This window comes from Schistocerca americana, chromosome 4 (assembly GCF_021461395.2).
Source record: "Schistocerca americana isolate TAMUIC-IGC-003095 chromosome 4, iqSchAmer2.1, whole genome shotgun sequence".
NCBI lineage: Eukaryota > Metazoa > Arthropoda > Insecta > Orthoptera > Acrididae > Schistocerca > Schistocerca americana.
This window is the reverse complement of record NC_060122.1, coordinates 309,543,920-309,560,210: the sequence shown is the minus strand read 5'-3', so window position 1 is coordinate 309,560,210 and position 16,291 is coordinate 309,543,920. Positions and strand designations below refer to the sequence as shown.

General features: G+C 42.5%; 1 protein-coding gene across 1 annotated transcript in view; it reads right to left on the bottom strand.

The window, feature by feature from the left end:
- Positions 1-16,291, bottom strand: part of LOC124613440 (WW domain-binding protein 11-like) — a 184,704-nt gene that overhangs the window by 145,798 nt on the left and 22,615 nt on the right. Inside the window, exons 2-3 of the mRNA XM_047142141.1 lie at positions 12,672-12,881; positions 2,096-2,321 (exon numbers count right to left, since the gene is read on the bottom strand). Coding sequence (XP_046998097.1) covers positions 2,096-2,321; positions 12,672-12,808 — 363 coding nt within the window. The 5' untranslated portion in view covers positions 12,809-12,881. The remainder of the gene's footprint in view (positions 1-2,095; positions 2,322-12,671; positions 12,882-16,291) is intronic.

Below are 16,291 nucleotides of genomic sequence, written 5' to 3'. Positions count from 1 at the left end.
TAACTAACCTAAGGACGTCACACACACCCATGCCCGAGGCAGAATTCGAACCTGCGACCGTAGTGGTAGCGCTGTGCCAGATTGTAGCGCCTAGAACCGCTCCGCCACTCCGGCCGGCCTCTCATTATCATACACGGGATATGTATATTCAGGGTAATTTGTGCCCCGTTTTAAACAGAAGGTAGCTGTTGACGCATCTCAATGGTTATAAGTTCATAACTCTTAAATTTTGTGGCAACCAATGAAATCATTTTGCAGATACATTCAGTGTTGCTTGTGGACACTTCCGGTAAAATGTGTTGCGAATACAATTAGTAGTAAAGAAGATATAAATTAAAATGTCTTGCTTGATACGGCAGTTTTACTGCACCAACAGCGAAAATGTAGTATAAATACAGAAAACTGAACTCACTTTTTTGAAATAGTTACCTATTCCATAAACAGGTTTACGAACCTTCTCAGACTCATCTTCAGGTGGTGCACAGGATGTAGTAACCGATAAACTTTTTATTTTTATTTTTTCGTTTTGTGAAATGTGTCATCGAGAAGAAGTTTCGAACAGATGTGACATTATTTTCAAAGTTTTTGGAAGCTGCTAAGTACTCACATTGTCACTACTGGATGAATATAGTATGGGTAATTTGGGCACTGTGAGTCACGCTGACTCAAGATACATGGAGAGTTTCTAACTTTAATACTTCACTTTTGTGTTAAACCTTTTGAACCGTGTTGTTTGTTGACACTGCTAGCCTCAACGTGAGATTATACCTCTTAATGAGAAGATTATGGCAGCATCTTACATTTTTAAGTTCAGTCAATAATAATATGAAATACGGAAAAAATTTTTTTTTTTTTTTTTGCCTCTCGGAACCGTCAGACAAGCGACCTGCATCTGGGACTGTGACCAGGATTAGCCGTTGAGTAATATAAAAGGGGCAGTCAAATGAAAACCGAACACAACGGAACAATGGAATGGTTCGATTCAAAATTAATCACCGCACTCACTCCTCAATATCTTCGTCCATCTTAAACCGACGTACAGGCATTGTCTTTCTTCAGGTCGCCAAAGATGTGAAATCACACGGAGAAAGATCCGGGTTGTACGATGGATGTTGCAGTGTTTCACAACCAAAAGGCTACAGTGTAGCCTTCATCCGATTAGCAGTGTGGGAGCGAGTGATATGCTGCAACTTGTGTTAACAGCTTTGGATTTCCTTGGCGGGGCATTGTGGGATGCTTCCACAATTGAATTTATCCTGCAACTTGTATGAACAGCTTTGGATTTGTGATTCTTCAACTTCTCCCGGCGTATTTCTTGCTCGAACAGTCCACGGGTGTACTGCCGGCCCATAGTGTCCAACGGGCACAATATTTCGGCGATCAGACATGTCTCCATCGTCAGGTGCGCTGACAAACTGAGCTCCTGAGGGCGGGCGGTCGTCCTAAGGGGATTTAAGATCGCCGAAATATTGTGCCCATTGGACTCTATGGACCGGCAGTACACCCGTGGACTGTTCGAGGTTTGGGTTTCTTTGGCGGGGAATTATAGAATGTTTCCACAATTGCTCTCGGGCTCGAAATAGTGGCACCACGTAAGGTCGTGATGACCTTCGACTGCAGGGGCCCTTTGCTAGTTTAATTCCTCGAAAGTGGATCCACAATCAATGCGCAGCGTTATGAAGACGCTCTGCAGGAACTGCGATGCGCCATTAAGTAAGAACGCCAGGAATGCTGCTGGACGAAATCACTCTGTTGCACTATAACGACCGCCCCACACTGCCTGTAGGAAGAAGGCTAGGCTTCAGTGATTTGGTCGGGAAACAGTGCAACATCCTCCGTACAGACCGCTTTTCGCCGACTGATTTTAACATCTTCGGGGACCTGAAGGAAGACATGCGTGCAAGAGTGGGTACAGCTGTGTATCAGTCAGTGGGGTACTGTCAAATAGGAATTGATCGTCTTGTCTCCCGGTGGGATAAATGTTTTAACGCGTGCGCCGATTCCATGGTTCCATAGTGGCGGGCGTTCGGTTTTCACTTGGCTGCCCATAACAAATGAGATGCGAGTTTAGCGCAGCGAGTTGGTTGCCGCTTACCGTAGCCGGCGTCCTCGTGGGCGACGCCTGCTCCGGGGTGGGCGGTGCTGACTGCTTGGGGGACTCGCCGCCGGACGAGCTGGCGCACGGCGACCTGGCTCCGCTGCCGCCCCCGCTGCCGCCCCCGCTGCCGCTGCTGCCGTACCCAGAAGAGCCGCCGCGGTCGCAACGGCCGCCCCCGCGCCGATCTGCCGAGCCGCCGCCCTCGTCGAAGATGGGGTTCACCCTGAGGCAAGCGTGCTGGCTGATGCACGGCTCCCTTTACGCCAACGTGTCCACATCGTACTCTCAATAAATAATCACAAGCTCTGCAAATACACTGTTGGTTATAACTAAAGGCGAAGTGGGGTCAGTTTTATTGACGTTACCGAAAGACTGTAATAACATGTTTGTTCCGTTTTTCTTTGTCATTAAAGAGAAACTTGTAGTAAGTAAAGTAATACTCTCTTCAATCTAAAGTAAACAATAGTTCAAAAATGATGGAAGAAGATAAAAGTTTAGTAACTACAGCGATACCAAGAAGGGGAATCCACAGGGCTCAACTCACAGTCCATTCCCATTGCTTATACCGGGTAATTCAGCTGCCCCTATCCATGGGTTTTATGCAACCCGCAGTTCCTTCAAATTTCACGCACACGATTTTCATATCCTGTCGCTCACTACGTTCAAAGTAACAGTCCTACTGAAAAACTACACGACATTTTTGCAGGAAATTTAACGTGGTAGAGGCCGCAGTTTTCCAGTCGTTCAAGAAAAACGTACAAAACTCACCTTCTTGAACAACTCCATTGCTGTGGGTTCCAGTGGAAACATAACTCAGTACCAAAATTTAACTACAATAAATTTTCTACAAGAAGACTATGTTCATTTCCCTTCTGGACTAATATTTTCTGCATAGTGAGCAAGATAATATCAAAATCTTACGCATGGTTTTTGAAGGCGTTATGGGTTGCATAAAACGTTTCAGAAAGAACAGCTCAATTGCCCTGTATATGTGACTCACTTTCCACTTAATATTTATCAATCAGAACTGGTGCTTTTTGTAGGCAGTACTAGTGCTATAATAAATCCCACCACAGAGAAAATAACAGAACAAATTATTTTATCCATTTTGGTTCGAGAACACCGCAGCTGTTTTTCGTAAACGACACTGTAGGAAATACTGCAATCAGCATTAGTTTTCTTGAAATAATTTTAATACACAATTACAAGTATTGGGCCTGAGGCCATCGTCAGATGGAAGCATGCCTTTTTTCAAGTTTTTCATTTATGTCCTAAGATAACAATATCTTTTGTGATGCATAGTCTACAAAAGATTTTAGACCAGAAACTAATAATGGTATAATAAGATTATCTCAAAAAAACTTGTGATTAGACGCAATATTTCCTATAGTGCAATTAACAGAAGAAATTTTAATGGCGTTTTCAAAGAATTATTATGTAATTCTCTGGAAATGGACTCTTCCTAAATTTTGACAAAACACGCTATATTCATCTCTGTACGACAAATAGTATCATACCGCAAATTGATGTAGCAGAAGAACCAGAGGCGGCAAACAGTGTATACCAAATTTTTTCGGTGTACAGGTTTATGAAAACGTGAACTGGAAATAGTATATTACTGAGCTGCTAAAGAATTAAATTAAGCTACTCTTCTCGTTGTATAATTGCTAGTCTTGGAAACAAAAGAATCAACTACCTAATATATTTTCACATTTCCACTAAATAATGTCTTATGGAGAAATTTTATGGGGTAATTCATCACTTAGAAAGAAAATATTGATTGCGCAAAAGCGAACAATAAGAATTATATGTGGCGCTCACCAGCAGTAATCTCTCCAAGCAGTTAGACTTTTTAACTTCACCTTCATATTATAAGCAAATTCGCTCCGAAATTCTTCATAAATAATCTACCATAATGTGAGAAGAACAGTGATGTTCATATTTACAACACTAGAAAAAAGGATTTTTATTACCTATTATTAAAGCCGTCAGTGGCTCAGAAAGGAGCTCAGTATGCATCGATTAAAATATTTCATCATTTGCCCAATATCATAACATGACTGACAAGTAGCGAAGTAAATTTCAGATCTAACCTAAAATCATTTCTACTTCTATTCCAGAGACCAAGTTTTATTAAAAATTTTCATCCTGTGAAAAAATAAATTAAGTGTAATCGCATGAGTGAAAATGAAAAGTAATATGTTCATCAAAATTAAAGCTAATCATATGTACGTATCCTGTAAACTGACTTGTTCCACAACGTTTCGATACAAAAATCATTCAAATGATCTGTGTCAACATCATCATTTGTTCACGAAAATAGGAAAAGCAAGAGGATAAACAGTTTGCATCTGTTTCGTGAGTCCGTTCCACCCAGCACGTGAACTGCCACTGGGAAGTAACATATGAAATTCACTACAGCTACATGAAAATTCACGTTTTTTCCACTATTTTACCTCTCGAATGTCACATAAATTAAATAATATGACCAGTGATGAAAAACATACAAATTAAAAAATAATTGTTAGCAGGATCCAATCCGTTGCCTCGCCCACGCCCTTTTTGCCAAGCGCGAACGCTAATCACTTGACCATAATGACTTCTTACGGTTGGCACATTCGCAAAGATACATGAGTCACACAACAGACGTGTAAAACTCCTCTTGCGCTTTTCTCGGAATTGCCAATGTAGTGGACCTTACTACTTGCCTACTAAAGATGTACAAAGTTTGAAGGAAATCCGTGAAGTCAACGCTGTGGCCTCTCCTTGTAAGTGTTATACTCCGTCCGTACTCACCTCGTTGTTGACGGGACGTTAGATCCTCTACTTCCTTCTTTACACCTTTGCTACATCACCACGAAAAAGGTGAATAAAGAAATCTAACCTCAAAGCAGAGTCACGACATAAATGCTAGTCTATCAATAGAGACCGTACCCACTGAAGGTGGCACCTTTAATTTGTATCTCAGACATTCCCCTCAAGGTTGGGCAGAGCACTCTCTTCGTCTGCTGTCCTACCACTGCCTTAAAGCAATGTGCTGATATTTTCTATGCAACAAACCTCATAATAGCATCCCACATATACCCTTTACGACAAAGATTTAGGTAATACGTGGGACGCTCAGGAGCATGAACCCAGCTGAGTCAATGGAACAAGCTTCGTGAACATATACAGTCCTTCGCAGCGAACAAGTAGTGATATGGAGGACACACGGGTGCTGACGTGGTAGCTAGGTCTGAACGAGTCTGGATCTCACTCTTTCCTAATACGAGTCGATTTGTTTGAAACATTGTATCACCTCTCCGTATCTGCAGCATACGCTCTCTGATAAATGGGCTCATATTGCACTGTGGCTACTATCAGTATGGCAAACCTCTTGCTGGTGTCCCCTGTCACTAGGAATAGACACAACTCACTGCAGTTGGGCGAATAATGTAGAGATATTGTTGACCCTGACAACTGTCAAGCAATATAATAAAACACATATATAAAATAAATACGAAAGTTAGTCGTATGCTTTGTTTCTTAAATTAAGTTACTGAGATGAGAAGAAATGGAATAAATACTAAAATAATCCCGAAATAAAAATATAAATGTCGTTAGTTGATAGCGATGTAACATACAGATAGTGATAGTGTTCGTAGTAACTTGCATATTAGACTACTTGAGCGAAGTAGACAGTACCAACTTCTTTTAAGGGAAAGTTCTCAAACAAGAAATGAAAATTCTAGCTGGAATCTTTTCGACTACAAAAGGCAAAAGTATTTCACTCCCTGCAGCCTACAATGAGCACAAAACGAAAGGTTTTAGAAAAGAGACACACCCTTCTTTTAAGTAAAGATATCAGAGTAGGAGTGGAGGAAGGATTGTAATTTAACGTATTGTCTACGTCGATGATGAAGCGCTAACACAGATGGACGATAGTAGTGGATAAAAAGGTATCGTGCACATTTAAACTAATCGTCTTAGAATTTGCCTCAAGCTATTTATACGAAAATCAGGAATGTCAGACGGGATTTAAATCCTTTCTTTCCCGTATGCGTCCAGTGTCATAAACAGGGTGCAATATTTCTTGGTAGAACACTCGAACAGCTGGATTTTCGAAAACATGTAGCTGAAAAAATTCTCTTGGGTCATTCGTGACTTTGAGGAAATCGAAGTTAGGTAAGGTCTGCGTTGGTTTTCTATAAATAACAAGAAATGGAGATCACAAAACGATTTTAGTCATGGCATTTTACAGTATAACTAAATTAGCAACACAATTTTAGGCACTTGCAATCCATCATTAGTGAATATAGTGACTATAGCAGCATACTGTGCTTATTTCTCTCTAATTCTTTTTTATCGTATCCTAAATGTATTTAACAAGTTTGTTAAAGGGTCTAGCGACGCTAATTTCTTTTACAGATGGTCCTTTGTGTTTATCAAGAAAATATTAAGTATTGACGTGGTGCTCTACCTTTCATTTTGGACACTGCATTAACGTGAGTATTCTGAGAGATGCTGAACGAGGAACGAGACGGAACATTAGCTCAGCTGAATAAAGGTATGGAATGCACCGGCCACTGAATTTTTGGAAGGCACTTGTTAGTTATTTCCCAGAAGCGATCTGAAGAGGGGACAGGAACAGTGAAAATGATCACTGAATTTTTATCCATGCTACCAATCTAGTTTCTTACCTTTGCGCAACTTCTTCCGGCTTATTGATGCACGAGGTAGTCATTAGGTACATCAAGAAGGAATAATTGTTTTTCGTTCTGACAACCGAAGCCAAACATTCCTTCCAAATGACTACCAAAGCTGATCTACCAGTTGAAATTGCGGAACACTGCTAGTTAAGTAACATTCGGCTACTCTTTAAGTGGACAGCCAGCTTTCTTTCTTTCTTCTTTAGTTCGATTGCATCATGTACTTACAATTTCGGCGACTCCATTTAAAAGACATTATACTTTCCATTGCTTCCAAAGCAAGCTCTGATTATCCCTTGGTGTAATTTGGCTCATTTTTGGCGAAAGGCGGCTACTTTTCCACTACGCCACAGATTCGATGTTAATGTAAATTTCTAGCTGTTATATGAGATACGTCGTTTGCTTTTACGAACATACGATATGTATCCTCTGCAGTCTTACGAAGCTGTAAGTACAGTGTAATTTGAAGACAGACTGCTACTTTTTATAAGGTTGTTTACTTTCTTGCTGCCCGAACGCCACTTGGTTCTACTCTACCACAATTACAATATATACACATTTTCTGTAAAACTTTTCAGAGTGTGTGACCACAACATCATGTCCTTTAACATCCTCATCTTTCGACCACTGTTGCCAGTGGCTTTCATCATGGTGGTGTATTTACAGATTCCTCTTCAAAGGAAGGAAGAATGCCGATGTGGCGGAACTGAATGAAACTTGTAATATGACACTTTAGTTTTCCATTGCTTAACAGTTAAAAAGGACCCTTGTGAGCACTGAATACGTAACTAAGCCTATAAAACTAGCACTCGGGAAGATGGAGGTTGTAGTTGCCGTCTTGGCCGACCAGATTAGGTTCTCCAGGTGTCTCCAAAACTGCTTAACGAAAATTTCAGGATGGTTTCTTTGTAAAGAACACGACAAATTTTCTTGTAGGTCTTTCCTCAATCCGAGATTGTGCTACGTCTATAATGACCACGTCGTTGATGGAACGTTAAACATTGATCTTCCTTCCTGCTTTCGGAAAAAATAATTATTTCTGATTTTTTTCAAGTATTCGAATGAAAAACCGCGTTGACGATTACCGAAACGGCAAACCCGTACCATTCTTTTGGTGAAATTTGTTGGCATAAGACTTAGCATTCATAAAGCAGACAAACATATAGAAAAATAATGTAGCAAGAGCTCTTCTACGAACAGAAATATTTTTGTTACTTTTCATTCGTGTTGAATAGCAGCCTCGTTCGCTTTTGTTGCATTCATGCATTTAACAACAGGAGGAAGGACGGCAGGTGAATTCAAAAGCATATTTCAGTAGAAATATATGGTTTTGTCCGCGGGTCACTCTTCAATAGCTTCCCAGGAATACGAAGGTCCACAGTTCAGAAAAAAGGCCTTTTCATCGACAGTTAATTAAATTCTATACATGAAGGCGAAAAGTTTTAACTATGAGAGTTCCTGAAATGGCAAACTGTGTTCAGCTCTGTTTATTTCAGGAAAGATATCAGCGATCCCAACAACGTTCCAGTACCACAGTTGACAAAATCACGGAAGATAAGATGACGTAAGGGAAAGTATTTTTTCCTACTATGTCTCGAAATGCTGTTGTCTTCTTGACAGGTTATTCCAGAGGCTCTGTGTAGTTCTGACAATTTGAGCAACCGAAGTGACGGAGTGATTTCTAAGCTGCATTCCAGTACATGAGGAGTAATGTTCAAATCCTCCCCTGCTCACGATTTATTTTAGGTTTTTTGTGGCTCCCTAAATCATTTGATATCAGTGTTTACTCTGTTGTTTAAACTACCTCACATACAATTTCTCCCTCTGTCTTTGTTCAACTGGGCCATTGCTTCACCATTAAGACCAAGTAAATATGTTTTATTTGTAAGAATAATGTGTTAAATTCCTTACTTTAAAATGATTTATTCAGGCGTTATCATATAGTATTCTTGGTTCAACGGATTTCTCTGTGCCAGTCAGCAATGTAATAATTAACTAGACCTTGTTCACATATGGATGTGAACTCACATTAATAAGAAATCAGGGGGACATATTTTGTGGATGGTGAGAAAAGGGATACTTGACGAAGGCGTACATTGAGGAATTACAGATCTGTTCTTGTGTCATGTGTTGCACTTTGTTTACAGGCAGGGATTTTCGTGTGTGACGGACAAGTTTCCAAATCCCTAAACAAAAATGAAGATAGGACTCCTGCATCTCAGAAATAATAGCATAGTAGCACATTTCCACCTTCTGGTGAATGTCTTCCAGATGATAGCAGAAAACTACAGTGTGGGAAAAACTACCTCTTATGTTCCCGTACAACACAGAAGAAATACAGCCCGAGGTTCAACCAACGGCACCAGCTGCGATTTGCCATGAGAGACGCATCGCTTCAGCTCAACGCCTGTGTGCACGCCATAGTAATGTACCCGTACCACGAAAGCGTTTCGCCAGATGCTCCAGACAGTCTTTAACGGAAGTAACTGAATTCGCATCCACACTGGCCCTAAGTCCAGACTGGACAAATTAAGTCATAAATCTGTAGTTTCTTTAAATATGTGATTGTTATTTATTAATGAGTACTTGACAACTTCATTGATTTGAAATAGTTGCCTCTGGCATCCAGCTTAACAAATAATCGTATTCAATTTTGATTAATATGTCATTTTATCCTTTTACTAATAAACGTCTTCCTTTGCTAAAGAAAATAATTAAAGCAAAATGGGTTGCTATTAACAACTTTTCGTTAAGAGCTGTCCTTGAGTGCAACTTTAGAGGTTAGTAATAGTATTATTAGTAACTATTTCGCACTGATAACACAAATCTTCTTAATCTAACATAAATAGTTTTCAGTCATTATTATTGCCACAACCTGTATTGCCGAAACAGAGAGAGGTGGCGCTGTGGTTAGCACACTGGACTCGCATTCGTGAGGACAACGGTTCAAATCAATATAGTGGCACTACCTTGATCTTAGTTTTTATTACAAGTAAACTAATACACATAAGACATTATTTAGTTAAAAAAGCAATTCTAGCAGTGACTAAATGCATGTCTAAGGGCACTTCAAGCGATTTAGTAAACCGAAATACAATCCATGAAATTCTTAAGATAACATCGATAAAATATAGGGAGCGAAAGGTCATAGACAACCTGTACTGAGGTCAAACTGCAGCAAAAAAATACTAGGAAAGACGGCCTAGGATTTGGAAGAGCAATTGAACGGCATGGAGAGTGTCTTGAAAATACGTTATAAGACGAACATCAACAAAATTGAAACAAGAGTAATGGAACGTACTGGAATTAAATCAGATGATACTGGAATATTAGGTAAGGGTATGAAACACTAAATGCAGTAGACGTGTTCTGCTATTTGGACAGCTAAATAACTGATCATGGCCAAAGCAGAGAGGATATAAAATGAAGACAGGCAATAACATTAGAAGCATTTCCCAAAAAGAGAAATTTGTTAGTATAGAGCATGAATTCTAAATTTCAGGATGTCTTTTCCGAAGGTATTTGTCTGCAGTGTAGCCTTGTATGCAACCGAGTCGAGGTTGGTAAAAATTTTGGCTTAGAAGAGAAGCTTTTGAAACGTGAAGGTGGGTAGATCGAATAACTAATGACGAGGTACTCCATCGAATTGGGAAGGAATTAAATTATAGCACATTTACAGCATTATACTGAATGATGGGATTGGTTCGTACGACATGTCCTGAGGTATCAAGGAAGTTTCAGTTTGCTAATGGAGGGAACTGTGGTGGACAAAAACTTTAGAGGAGACCAACGCCGGAATGTATTAGGCAGTTCCAAATGGATGTACGAGGTTGCAGGTTGCAGTAGTTATCCAGAGACGAAAAGGCTTGGACAGTATAGAGCTGCATGAAACCAGCGTTCCAGCTGGAGACCATAACTACAGTAAGTTACGAGTTGCATGAAACCAATCTTCGTCAGACTGAAGATAACAAAACTATGCTTCCTTTTTACTACGACACTTACAATATAGGTTGTCTGAAGCACTATAGTGTTGAGAGAAAGTCTTACGCATAGGCGTCCGCAGGGGGGGGGGGGGGGCTGGGGGGGAAAGGGTTCAAATGGTTCAAATGGCTCTGAGCACTATGGGACTTAACATCTGTGGTCATCAATCCCCTAGAACTTAGAACTACTTAAACCTAACTAACCTAAGGACATCACACACATCCATGCCCGAGGCAGGATTCGAACCTGCGACCGTAGCAGGCCGGCGGAGGGGGGGGGGGGGGAAGGGGTGAAGCACTTTACCCCGTCCCCCTTCTAAAGAATGGAGTGCAGAGATTATATCCATATACTGAATGGACAACCGTCAAGCCTTTGTGCTATAGTATTTTTCTTTTGTGTCACCTACAAAATTTTGTTCTCATGGCGTGACATGTCTCGGAAATGACCAACTCGTTTATTTCAAAAATGGCAATTTTATACACTACTGGCCGTTAAAACTACTACACCAAGAAGAAATGCAGATGATATGCGGATATTCATTGGACAAATATATTATACTAGAACTCACATGTGATTACATTTTCACGCAGTTTGGGTGCATAGATCCTGAGAAATCAGTACCCAGAACAACCACCTCTGGCCGTAATAACGGCCATGATACGCCTGGGCATTGAGTCAAACAGAGCTTGGATGGTGTGTACAGGTACAGCTGCCCATGCAGCCCATGCTGGCCAGGGCAGCAGTCGAACATTTCCTTATCCAGAAAGGCCCGTACAGGACCTGCAACATGCGGTCGTGCATTATCCTGCTGAAATGTAGGGTTTCGCAGGGATCGAATGAAGGGTAGAGCCACGGGTCGCAACACATCTGAAATGTGACGTCCACAGTTCAAAGTGCCGTCAATGCGAACAAGAGGTGACCGAGACGTGTAACCAATGGCACCCCGTACATCACGCCGGGTGATACGCCAGTATGGCGATGACGAATACGCGCTTCCAGTGTGCGTTCACCGCGATGTCGCCAAACACAGATGTGACCATCATGATGCTGTACACAGAACCTGGATTCATCCGGAAAAATGATGTTTTACGATTCGTGCACCCAGTTTAATCGTTGACTATACCATCGCAGGCGCTCCTGCCTGTGATGCGGCGTCAAGGGTAACCGCAGCCACGGTCTCCGAGCTGATAGTCCATGCTGCTGCAAATGTCGTCGAATTGTTCGTGCAGATCGTTGTTGTCTTGCAAACGTCCCCATCTGTTGACTCAGGGATCGAGACGTGGCTGCACGATCCGTTACAGCCTTGCGGATAAGATGCCTGTCATCTCGACTGCTAGTGATACGATGCCGTTGGGATCCAGCACGGCGTTCCGTATTACCCTCCTGAACCCACCGATTCCATATTCTGCTAACAGTCATTGGATCTCGACCAACTCGAGCAGCAATGTCGCGATACGATAAACTGCAGTCGCGATAGGCTACAATCCGATCTTTATCAAAGTCGGAAACGTGGTGGTACGCATTTCTCCTCCTTACACGAGGCATCACAACAACGTTTCACCAGGCAACGCTGGTCAACTGCTGTTTGTGTATGAGAAATCGGTTGGAAACATTCCTCACGTGAGCACGTTGTAGGTGTCGCCACCGTCGCCAACCTTGTGTGAATGCTCTGAAAAGCTAATCATTTGCATATCACAGCATCTTCTTCCTGTCGGTTAAATTTCGCGTCACCTTCGTGGTGTAGCAATTGTAGTGGCCAGTTGTGTACTTTTGCAATACCTTCTGCGGACGCCCATGATCGTACGGCAGTGTACAGCTGGCTGGGAGAGCTCTGGCTCCAAGTAACTGGTGAGGTGGGCAGAATAGTTGGGTTGGCGCCACGACGAAGCGGTGGAGTGTCTCACCTGCTGACGGCGTAGATCTCGAGCGGCCCATCCAGCTTGCCTCCCGCCGCGACGTGTATGGTGGCGAGCGGGTCGTCGGTGACGACCTCTGCCGGCTGCGGACCCTTGGGCCTCGCCCCGGACAGCCACTTGAGCATGCTGACTGGCTCTGCCTCTGTCTGCTGGTCCACGCCTGCACGCCTGTTGCTAGCTCATGCTCTCCTCCGCCTCCTGCACAACACACACAACACAGCACTCGTCAGCACAGCTCGCCTCGTTGTCAGCCATCAGCGTCGCAGTTATCACCGCCGTCTCGACGAACGGCTCTCGACACCCAGGTCGATGTGCAGCGTTAATGTACCTCGACATTCCGATCCTTTGTATCTACGTTGGAAATCCCAATTCATCAACGCTGCTTCTCGCCCGGATAGCTGACAACCGTCCATCGGTTTTGCGTAAGACTACAGTCACTCGTAACATTTTGTAGCGGGTTCCATGAAACGGGGGTCGCTCCACAATCCCATAAACGATATGAGCGCTGAAAACAAGATTCTTCACAACTGACACAATCGCGATGTCGCTGCTTCTTTACCTAAGCAGCTCATCATTCGGATCCACAAGGCTGAGTAAGACCACCTCCCAGGCCTCCCTGTCCGCAGCTCGTGATCTCACGGTCGCGTTCGCGCTTCCCGAGCACGGGATCCCGGGTTCCATTCCCGGCGGGGTCAAGGGTTTTCACCTGCCTCGACATCACTGGGTGTTTGTGTTGTCCTCATCATTTCATCATCATTACCGAAAGCGGCGCGGTTGGACTGAGCAAAGGTTGGGAAATTGTACGGGCGCTGATAATCGAGCAGTTGAGCGCCCCTCAAACCAAACATCATCATCATCATCATCATCATCATCATAATCATCATCATCCAGGTCTCCCTACTTTAGAGGATGCAGCCGGAATTCAAACCGGGTCCTTCCGCACCGAAGACAGCACCGCTGTCGATAATGTACATACATACTCTGTAAACCAAGTGAAGTGCGTTTCAGACCGTACTTCCCATTGTACCATTAACGAAGGTCAATGCAGATACTATCTGCACCAATTTCTTCTTCTATTCACGTATAGAGACCGGGAAGAATTAGTGCTTAAACGCCTCTGTCCCCCCGATTCCTGTGGGGACAATACTTCGGTGGTTGCTGAATATCCCTAAGATCATCACTTACAGTTACTTCTTAAATCTTTCTCAATGAGTCTTCACCGGATAGTATGCGCCTTGTAATGGTTCTTTATTTACGTGACCATTACGGCACTCCAACCCCAGTTCTCGATACCAGGAATATTGTACTACTTTTCTGCGAAGTAACAGACATATTTTTCTGACAATATTCACATTGGTTTTATTAATGTATACGTACTCCGATGTATCGATGTATTACGGTGATATGGTTCTTGTATGTATTCATTTCTGTGAGACTGTCATAATCTTTGACTTACTTGTAACCGTTTTGGCGCGAATGTGCACAGAGCAGTCTTTGTTTCACTTTGCAGAAGTTAAGTTGTTATTTCGCTTTGTAAAAGAACAGTCAAGTCTTGTGTTTGGTTAAAGTGAAAATTAAATATATGAAGATTGATACAAAACTGTTTTCTTGATGATGTGACAACTAAGAAGAAGTACATGTGAATTTACAAGAAGTTTAATAAAAATGTGGATCGTGAACACCAAGGCAGAAATTATTTCTATCATAGCATTGTTCTGATCAGGAATTGTTTAATCATTAAGAATTTCCTGAAAAACGCGTTTGTTAGGTCTTCAAACATTGCTAAAATACAGATCTGGACCTTCTAGCAGTCAAAGTGAAATCGCCCTAGAAACAACAAGATGAGCCATAACAACTTCGACGCAATCTACGTGGGAATCCATTCAAGATAAGTGCCAAAATTAATGACTTTTTTACAGTGACTTCATTATTTCCATTCCGACGATACCATTCACAGTCAATAACTTCGTTGTTGCCCGATAAAGCGAACATATGCTGCGTGAGCGACATTATTAATCTGATTTCTAACCTACTTTGCAAGTGGTGGTATTGTTAGAGCCTGTCTTCAGGTGTTTGCCAGTTCCTTCAGCATTTCTGTGACACTCTACCAAGTGTCATCCGGCCGCTGTGGTCGAGCGGTTCTAGGTGCTTCAGTCCGGAAGCGCGCGGCTGCTACGGTCGCAGGTTCGGATCCTGCCTCGGGCATGGATGTGTGTGATGTCCTTAGGTTACTTACGTTTAACTAGTTCTAAGTTCCAGTGGACTGATGACCCCAGATGTAAAGTCCCATAGTTCTTAGAGCCATTTGAACCATTTGAACGAAGGGTCAAACTAACCTGCGAACATCCGTGCCGCTTTTCCTTTTATACGTTCAATATCCTCTGTTCTATTCGGTACGAGTCCCATACACTTCTGTAATATTCTAAGCTGCGTATCATGATTGTTTTGTAAGCAGTTCCCTTTATACGTGACTGCATTTCCATAGTATTCTACTAATGAACCGAAATCATTCATGTACTTTTCCTACTACCGACATTATGCGACTGTTCCATTTCATATTCCTACAGGTCGTTACACCAAGGTATTTGTATGAGTTGACCGATTCTTACTGTGGCAAAATTTTAAATTCGTGAACATTTAAGTCACGTTGCCAATCTTGGCACAACATTGAAAAGTTATCAAGACCCGACAGAAAATGTACGCCATTTTTTTTTTCAAACTGTGCTTCATTACCGATAACTGCATCATCTGCAAAAAGACTGAGGTTTACTATTAATATTGTCTGCAAGATTATTAATATACAATACGAACAATAAGGGGTCCCAACACACTTCTCTGGGACATAAAACTAAAACTAAACTCCTCCCAAACGTGCCATGAAGGCCTAACGGTACCGACCAGCCGCCGTATCATCCTCAGCCCGCAGGCGGCACTGGATGCGGATATGGAGGGGCACGTGGTCAACACACCACTCTCCCGGCCGTATGTCAGTTTCCGAGACCGGAGCCGCTACTTCTGAATCAATCCTCAGTTGCCTCACAGGGACTGAGTTCACCCCGCTTGTCAACAGCGCTCGGCAGACCGGATGGTCACCCATCCCGACAGCGGTGAACTTCGGTGATCTGACGGGAACCGGTGTTACCACTGCGGCAAGGCCGTTGGCTCCCTGGGACATACCCGAAGTCATTTCTACACCTGTCGATGACTCTCCAAGATAACATGGTGGTTCCTCCCTACCAGGAAATCATCAGTCCGGTCACAGATTTTGCTTGATATTCCATATGATCATACTTTTGATGGCAAGCGTAGTTGTGGTACTAAGTCAAGTGATTTTCAGAAGTCAAGAAATACTGCTCTACCCGGCTACCAGGATGTCACGTAAAATCAGTAAGCAGTTCGAACCCATTTACTACCAGGATGTCACGTAAAATCAGTAAGCAGTTCGAACCCATTTACTCAGTTCAGTCAGAGACCATACTAGTACCGAAACAGAGGATAACAGAAGGAAGGCAGAAACACTGAATTCATTAAATTCTTTTATTCCAGTCTTTGATCGCAATATCAATTCTTTTGACGATGAGCGGTTTCAGTCAGTAATGACCGTCCTC